The sequence below is a fragment of the Neltuma alba genome, unplaced genomic scaffold (genome assembly GCF_004799145.2).
Source record: "Neltuma alba isolate B1F8T4 unplaced genomic scaffold, ASM479914v2 tig00010237_pilon, whole genome shotgun sequence".
In the NCBI taxonomy this organism is placed as follows: domain Eukaryota; kingdom Viridiplantae; phylum Streptophyta; class Magnoliopsida; order Fabales; family Fabaceae; genus Neltuma; species Neltuma alba.
Genome location: NW_021635167.1, coordinates 245153 through 254907, shown reverse-complemented (window position 1 = coordinate 254907; position 9755 = coordinate 245153). Strand labels below are relative to the sequence as shown.

At 33.2% G+C, this 9755-nt stretch overlaps 1 protein-coding gene across 1 annotated transcript; it reads right to left on the bottom strand.

Moving 5' to 3' along the window:
• Positions 1–7076: 7076 nt before the first annotated feature.
• Positions 7077–9755, bottom strand: LOC114755205 (laccase-15-like). Its single transcript, XM_028944074.1, has 6 exons — positions 9660–9755; positions 9373–9524; positions 9030–9274; positions 8502–8630; positions 7430–8389; positions 7077–7325 (listed from the first exon to the last, which is right to left on the bottom strand). The coding sequence occupies exons 1-6, from the start codon at positions 9753–9755 to the stop codon at positions 7195–7197; spliced, it is 1713 nt and encodes a 570-aa protein (XP_028799907.1). The 3' UTR covers positions 7077–7194.

The window sequence follows — 9755 nt, the reverse complement described above, 5'->3', positions numbered from 1 at the left end:
AAAATTAAAATCAACATTTGGGCATGTCGGTTGGTGGTGCCATGCTAGCGTCTGTTGATCAGGATTATTACCATTCTTCATAAATAAAAAAATATCTTGAAAAATACGTTGCATTTTTCTTATGTATTTATTGTCTTTAATCAATTTAACTAACATTTTTATTTATATAATTTGATTATTTGTATTTTATAAATAAAAGTTGAGGAAATGCATCAGAGAATAAAAATGAACGTAAACAATAAAAATCTAAAGATCTAAATTTATTTGAAAATTTGGTCAAAACATTTAAAAGGGTTTATTAATTATTAACTATGTGTCATACCATAATTACTCAATTCCTTGTACATTTTTGGCGTCCATTCACACTCAACATAAGGAAAGGAAAATTAAATACATATACAGTACATAATTAGATACATTGTATAAATAAAAATTTAAACTAGTTACTCTTCTCCCCCTAATTAACAATTACCCTTAATGGGCAAAACATTTCATAGAAAAATCAAGAGACCTGTCTGTTTTTGTTTTTAGTCTTATCTTTTAACCTATAGGGTTTATTTTGAACTTGATGGTTAGGATTTATCTATAACTATGTACCCACTACTCTTAGCATTTAGTTTAAACCTCCTTCACTCCTCTCTAGCCCTAGCCACCTCATCCCTTCCTCCTCTCTTGACACTGAAAATTCTCTCTTTGCTCTCTCTCTCTCTCTCTCATGCCGCACGCTCACAATTGTTATAGGGTTTTATTTCCAATTCATTTACGAGATGTTTTAGAGAGAACACAGTACTGAATCAATTATCTATATATGTTGCAAATGATCAAGTCTCCGTTTCTCTCTCTCCTTCTGTGAGAGCAATTTTCCTTTGCTTGTGTTTGTGGCTTGTGGCTTTTGAGGGTTCTTGTGTGTGGACAGTGATGGTGGTGGAGAATCCATCATCTAATAGACTAATTGATGGCGAATCGTTCGGATCTAGATTTATGATGAAGGTACTTTTGAATCAAAGTCATCAACTATTTCAATTTTATTTTGATTCGGTATGAAAGGCTTTGTGGTTGGTAAACTGGGAGGTAGTGGTTTAAGTCTTTATAGTGGTGATGGTTAGGATCTAGGAGCTTCCTTGTTCATATTGTGGTGGTGTCATTTCGACCTTTTCCTTAAGTTTTTTTTTTTGGGGTCCCATTTTGATTTTGGCGTCCATTTTTTTTTTGTGTAATTAAATACAAATATTTAGATTCAAAATAAACAAACACTATACCTAAGAAAAATCAATTTATTGTGTTAGTATTTGCTTTCTTTTGTGTAGATAATCATCAAACCAGAGAAAGTTTATGACAACAATGAAGACAAAGAGGATGGATGTATCATCGAATCTTATAGCATGTTGATTTTTGCCTATCAGATCAACGAGATACCCAAAGGTATATTAATAAATTTATGAGTATTTTGGCTGACATATGCTTTAGCAAGAAACTTGGGCATTTCCTCCTATTTGGTTCTTTAATAAAAGTATCAACAAACGGATATTTTTCTGTTTTTACATCTAAATAACATAACTATTTCTTCATTTGTTCAACTTTAGTTCTTATCCTTTCAGTTGGTTCATTTGTTAATTTAATATGATTATTTCATCGGCCATGACACCAAATAAAAGTAGACATTATTGCAACAGTTTCTGGATTAAAAATAACGGTAAAAGACTATGGATTTAGCACAAATATTTTGAATCGAAAGCTTAATTTGTAGATACCTAGAGGAAGTTTGTCAAGCTACTATGCCATTTCAGTAATCATCTCAACATAGTTAGTACCCAATTTATACATTTTCTAAAATAAATATTTTAAGAGTTTTTAGGAGAATTAAACTGATTTACAAGAAACAGGTTAGGTGGAAATTTTGGAAAGCAATGAAGCTATGAAATCTCTGAATTGAATTTACTTTTTTTACAGCAAAAGAGTTTTTCTAGTGGGTGATTCACCTTTACAAAGTAGTCATGGAGTTGGAATCGCACAACGGAGGTTTCACTTTGAGGTTCCCTAATTAGGGATCTCTAACTAGAAGAAAATATGACAATGTGTGGGATAAAAGATGACACATAGAGATGTGTGCGCTTAGAGAAGGTGGTTGAAGAGCTGAGGACAATAACGGAGGAAGTACAAATCAGGAATAGGATGTTTGCCAATCAAATCAACGATAGACCGAATGCACATATACTGGTAAGTATACTTTTTAATTGTACATTCATTTTGATATATTCTTGCACTTACATTGTAAAATAAACCCATACATTCTCTAAATTAATTAAACTTAAAAAGTTGGTAATTCAATTTGAGCTACAAATTATATATTATATTAAGGAGCGGAGGTACTATATAATACTTTTGAAATTATGTTGGTGCAGTTTATAGATAGATCACCAGTGATATTTAACACTCATCATACAATTTTTTTGCATCTCCAACTTTGGACTTTATCCTTTCAATCAATTCTTCACGTGTTAGCCCAAATAATAAAAAAAAAAGTGCTTCATTTGTTAATTGATCATGGTTATTTAATTCTTCCCGTGTATAAGATAACTTTTGAATATCGCATCTTAGCTTATAGCAAGTGCGTACGACAGAATATTTTTTATTAAAATGTTAGACACACTTATAAAGGCTAGATGCGCGTGATTAAAGGTCAGTCAAAAGCAAAGATTTTGATGTGCATCCGTGAGGTTAAGAATTCAAACCATAGTTTTAGCATAAACCAGAACATTCCGTCACTAATCACTGGTGAAATTTTTTCTTAACTAAACTAATTAGTAATAAAAATTTCATCCCTAATTTGTTGTTTGCTCATGATGAAATGGTTTCGTAGGAATAGTTTCAAAGTACAGTGAATGCTTTTTTGTCCTTAAGTATGTACGCTGACTTGTTGAGATATAGAAGTAAAACAACGCAACGAGACAGCAATATAATAAGAAATGTGAAAAGATATTTATTGTTCATATATTTGGTGTTTTCTTTTATATGTTACAATTTTTGAAATAATTCAGGTCCTTCTATAGGCTATAGAGATGTTTGAACATCCGATATATATTTTTTAATTTTTATCCCAATTAATAACATGTCTTTCTCTTTGTCTCTTTTTATACTTATTCTCTTTCATCTCTTTTCCAGTTTTCATACTCATTTTATCTCACTCACCCTCTCCATAAATAAAGTTATTTTTTGAAAAATAAGTTATATTTTTTTTTACGTATTTATTGTCTTTAACCAATTTTAACTAACATTTTTATTTATATAATTTGATTATTTGTATCTTATAAAAAGAAATCGATGGAATGCATAAGAGAATGAAAATCAATATAAACATTAGAAACCTAAACATCTTAATTTATTTAAAAATTTTGTCAAACATTTAAAAGGGTTTCTTGACTGTTAGCGAAAAGAAAAAATAGAAGGGTTTCTTGACTGTATGTCATACCATAATTACTCAATTCCTTGTACATTGGCATCCATTAATTCACACTCATCATAAAGAAAGGAAAATTAGATACATAGTATGTAATAAGATACATTGTATAAATGAAAATTTAAATCAGGTACTCTTCTCTAATTAAAAATTATCCTCAATGAGCAAAACATTCCATAGAAAACTCAAGAGAACTTTTCTTTTTAGTGTTATACTTTAACCTCTATAACTATTTTAAACCTTTTTAAATCCTCTCTAGCCCTAGCCGCCTCATCCCTCTTCCTCCTCTCTTAACACTAAAAACTACTCTCTCTATCTCTCTCACACACCGCACCCTCACAATTGTTGTAGGGTTTGATTTACAAGTCATTGACAAGATATTTTAGAGAGAAGAGAGTACTGAATTAATTGTCTACGTTACAAACGATCGAGTCTTGCTCCTTTCTCTCCTTTAGTGAGAGCAATTGTTCCTTTGCTTGGGTTTGTGGCTGAGGGGTTTCAAGGATTGTGTGTGTGTGTGTGTGTGTGGATGGTGATGTCGGTGGAGGATCCGTATAGACTAATTAGAATTATGATGAAGGTACTTTTAAATCAAAATCATCAACTATTTCAATTTTATTTAGATCTCGCATGAAATGCTCTGTGGTTGATGAAGTGGAAGGTAATGGTTAAGTCTCTATGGTGGTGATGGCTAGGATCTAGAAGCTTCCTTGTTCATATTATGGCAGTGTCATTTCAATCCCTTTTCCTTAATTTTTTTGTGTGTGGTTCTATTTGGTTTTTTGGCATCCTTTTCTTGTTTTTGATAATTTTAGGTATGGTTTTTGTCTAGTTTGGATCTAAGTCTTTGTATTTGTTGTATGTTTTCTCTTGTTTTTCTATTTGGTTTGGATTAAAAAAATCAATTTATCGTGTTGGAATTTGCTTTCTTTTGTGTAGTTAACTATCAAGTCAAACAAAGCTTATGACAATGATGAAGAGGCAAAGGGTAGAAGTATCATTGAATATTATTGCGTGTTGAATTTTGCCTATCAGATCAACGATACACCAAAGGTATGTTGATAAATGACTGTATTGGCTGATATATGCTTTAGCAAGAAACTTAGGTATTTTTCCCTATCTGATTCTCTAATAAAAGTAGCAACAAATGGATTTTTTTTTGTTTTTACATCTAAATACTATAACTATTTCTTCATCTGTTCAATTTTGGTTCTTATCCTTTCAGTATAGTTCATTTGTTAATCAAATATGGCGATTTCATTGGCCATGAGATCAAATGAAATAATGTTGTCATTATTGCTACAGTGGTTGATAATAATGGTAAAAACTATTGATTTAGCGTAAATATATATTTTGAATGGAAAGCTTAATTTGTGGATATCTAGAGGAATTCTGTCAAGCAGCTATCCTATTTCAGTAATCATGCGAACATAATTGGTACCCAATTTATACATTTTCTAAGATAATTGGGTTTTTTTTTTATAAAAGAGTTGTGGAGGGAATTAATCTAATTTACAAGAAACAGGTTTGGCGGAAACTTTGGTAAGCAGCGAAACTATGAAATCTCTTAATTGAATTTGCTTCTCTCTTTTTTCTTTTGTTTTCTTTTTTTTTTTAACAGAAAAAGAGTTCGTCTAGTGAGTGATTCAGCTTTACAGAGCAGTCATGGAGCTGGAATCACATAAGGCTATACTTCAGGGTTCCCTTAAGAGGGATCCCTGACTAGAAGAAAAGATGACAAGGCGTGGGAGAAAAGACGATAAATAGGGACATATACGCTTAGAAAAGGTTGCTGGAGAGCTGGGGACAACAACGAAGCAAGTACAAATTAGGGATGGGATGCTTCTTGATCAAATCAACGATATACCAAAAGCATGCATACTGACAAGTATACTTTTTAAATGTACATTCATTTGATATACTTTTTACTTGCATTGTAACACAAACCCATGCATCCTCTAAATTGATTAAACTTGAGTAGTTTGTAATTCAATTTGAACCACAAACTAGGTCTTATATATATTAAGAACCAGATAAGTATACTGTTGGTGTAGTTTGTAGATAGATCACCGGTGATATTTAACACTGATCATACAATATGTTGTGCATGTCCAACTTTGAACTTCATCCTTTCAATCAATTCTTCACTTGCTAGCCGAAATAAAAAAGTCTTCATTTGCTATTTGATTATGGTTACTTAAAATTATGTTCAAACGGAGGCCATGAGATTAGATTGAATAATAATGTAGCTAGTTATTGCGGCAGTAGTGATTTGTTAACTATCAAGAATGGTTAAAACTAACGATTTAGTTTTATTTTGAATTGAAATATCAATGGACATCTCTTCGAAATCCTAAAGCTACTATACTACTTCAATAATATAGTATGTTTAGTACGAGCAAGATGGGGAGGAGAAAAAATTTCAATGAATTCAATTTGAAAAATTAAAAAAATGGGGTAATAAAATTTTAATAAAAAGAAGATGTAAGCTAAAATGGGTGGAAAAAATTAATTACAAGCTTTTAATATCTTTTCTTTAATTTTTTAAATCGAACACTTTGAAATTAGGAGCACATTCTATGCTCATTACAATGATTAACATGGAGTGCTTATCTTAATTTGGATCACTCAGATCAATTTTGAATGGTGCATATTGAATATAAATTTTTCATACATTTTAATTATTTTTTATTTTAATAGATACAGAATTCAAAATAAAAATAGTCTCATAGCCAACATTTTCCCAACAAAATTATTCAAAAAATTGTATACTAAAAATTTTAAATGTGAACCATTCACACTAAATTTTGAATAGTCTAGATACAATTATAATAATAAGCACATAGTACTCATTGTTGTAACGAGCATTGAATGAGAATCCATTAAAATTTTCCTATTTCCGCTCCATTTCGATCATACTAAATAGACCAATGTTACTCTAGCAATTGGTGCATAACTTGTAATTTCCTGCTGAAATATGGTGGGCTTTATATTGATGCATAGATTATAAAAACATAACAAATGGACAATGACCCATTGTGTGAATTAAACAACCAATATGTTCTTTAATTTACTGAATTTAACATTCCTCCAAAATAACAAATGAACAATGCCTCATTATGACAGTAATGTATGGTGGAACTACAATGCCTCATTATGACAGTAATATATGGTGGAACTACATGTCACCTGTCAAAAATAATACAAAATTTTAAGGTTGAATTAACTTGTTTCATCAGAATGATAGAAAGAATTAAAATAAAATAAGTTGTTTGGTATAAATTAATGCACTTATGATGATCACATGTTACAGCGTTAGTTTTTTGGGTGAATTACAAGTTACATATGGCCTCTATCTCATCAATTGCTAGTTTTTTAAGGAATAATACTGAAATTCATTAAAAAAAAAGACTAGCTGTTATTTAAATAGGATGACTAACGGAGGAGAAAATTTTGCAGTATGTTAAAAAAAATCATTAATTTATTGACCTTCATTCCACTGACAAATTCAACATAACAATATCGAACAATAACTTTATTTGAAAGCAATATTCTTACAAACGGAACGAAACATGACTCTACGAATTTCACGCACTCATTAATACATTTCTGCTGTCAAACTACCCTTGATCTCGAGGAACAAATTGAATTAATCAATGAATAACGAATAAAAGGAAATACAAGAATTAATGTGTTAGACAAATTTCTTCCATGGACTTTTTCCATTAAAATTAAAATCAACACTTGGGCATGTCGGTTGGTGGTGGTAGCATCTGTTGGTCCGGATTGTTACCATTCTTCACAATAAAAGTCATGGCCATTCCCCATGTCACGTGACGCTCCAAATGACAATGCATGAACCAAACACCTACATATCCAACCCAAATAGGATTAATCTATAAGATCTATAACATATATTAATCTTTAAGATTTGAAATATTGCTTGTGAGGGAGTAAATGTAAAATATATACCTGGATTGTCAGCAGTGAATCTTATGGCGACCCAACCATTTTTGGGTACGGTCACAGTGTTTTGATAGGGAGGATCAACAAGGTTGTAATTCAAAGGATGCTTTTGCTCGTCAAAGTTTCCGAATCCCCAGCCTACGACATAGAAACTATATCCATGCAAGTGAATAGGATGTTCTGTTCCAGTAAGCACATTAGTTCCCTGAAGAACAAGCTCCACCGTGGATCCGTACTCAAGCACCTTTACCTCTGTGCCCACTGATGGAGTCAACAAGAACTGAGGCAAATCATTTCCTGTAAAATCAAAGTTCAATGGCGGCATATCTGGGAAGTTGTCCCCATAAACACCACTAACGTTGTTATAATACGCCTGCAAGATGTTAGCCCCAGGGGGCAATTGGAAGCTTATATTGTTCATACTAGCAGCAAGACGATCACCACTTGGGCCAGCACATTTTGAACCATTCTGACACGGTAATGTGTTCACAGACACTGTGTAGAAAAGCTTGGTGCTTACTTCTAATGGCACGTCAATGGGGTGGTTCTTGTCTGCTAAGCTTTTGAATTGGCTCAGTTGCGCGGTGGTTGCGATGGTGTCGTTTGAGTCTGGAAGCAAAGGCATGGAAGGGACTGTTGAAGTTGGCATATTGTGTCTGCTTCGTTTGTATTGAAGGATGGCAGTGGTGTTTGAAGGGCTAAAAAGGACATTAGGAGAACTGGAATATGCTTTGGCAGCCATGTAATAGCGATCTATTGGTTGGTTTGCTTCTAATAGAACATCCATAGTCTGACCAGGTGAGATTGTGATGTAATCTACTTTCACGGGCTTTATGTAGCTTCCATCTGTCCCAACCACTGTCAGTTTATGATTGGCAATTCCAAAGAAGAGAACTTGTTCCAGTGCTGCATTGATCACTCGAAGCAGATAGGTCTTGCCATGTCGAACATTCAGCTTGAAAGTTTCTGCCATGATTACAAATACCCATGATTATATTACCAACTTTAATTAAGTTTCACAAGAGAACCAACATATGGATAGTTGTTCAAAAAAGCATATTTTTGTATTTATAATTACCAGAATCGGAGCATGGATAAGTATCACCAGGTTGGCCATTAATGGTGAAAGCGTCAGACACCACGGGGTCACCTCCGCTTGCACGAAAGTCATTGTAAACCTGAACGATATCTTGTTTCCACCATTCTCCTGCATTTATACAATTCACAAGTTTATAGTTAAGTTATGGTCTTTGAAAGTTTATATTTGTTAGAACACCGACAAGCCCAATTACATCTATCACCAAACAGCAGCCCAAGACGTACACTCCTGAAGCCCAAACATAGCAACACTCGTGAAAATTGAAATTGTAACTCACAGCACATGTTTGCTTACAGCTGGCCCTAGGAATATTCTAGAATAGTTATCCGTATATATACCCCTTACAGTGGCGCTGTTCAAAACATGGAAAATGATACAAAGTCATTTTGAATCATGTCTCTCTCTTTCTGTGTTACCGTTGTGTCTTTTATCTCTCATTATCCTTCTTTCGCTAAAAATATTAAAAACTTGAGTTCTCAAATAATATATAATTACGAGATTCGATACCTAATATAATGGGAACTTCAGCGTGTGGCTTTGGAAATGGGTAGTTAGTTCCACGCTTGGGTTTGATGACAATAGCGCCGTGAACTGTAGCTCGAGAATAGTCACTGTGAGCATGCCACCACAGAGTGCCTTCCTCCTCAGAAAATATGACCTTTTGGCTAAACTTGTGACCTGGTTTTATTGGACACTGAGTGATAAATTCAGGACCATCCGACCATGGATATCTCGGCTGGTTCACTCCATGCCTGCCAATCAATAATTTCGAACCTTTAATAAATTAAATATCTCTTAGAGATGCAGAAAATGAAGTAGAATTTGGTTCGTTTGAATTTGATAAATGTACCAGTGGATAGTGATGCTCTCGTTGGCTTGGTTATAGACATCAACAATGATGGTTTCACCTTTGGTCACGTACAACGTTGGTCCTGGAAACTGCCCATTCACTGTCAATATGCTTTTGGTGCTGCAAAGTCTTGTGTATGAAGTGTCTTTGATCTGCACACATTAAACACAAGCGTCAAGATGCAAGTTACCAGGTATATTTTTGATATATAATCTCATCTCAGAGAGTAATTACGTGGATACATATGTATAGTTAAACTGAATCATCATCTTCATATGAGAACGTACCTCAAAAGTATAATGTCTTACTGCACAGGAACCTAGGAGGTTGTTGAGCAACAAAACTCCTAATATCTGTAAGACCAATATTACTGATATTTTCAT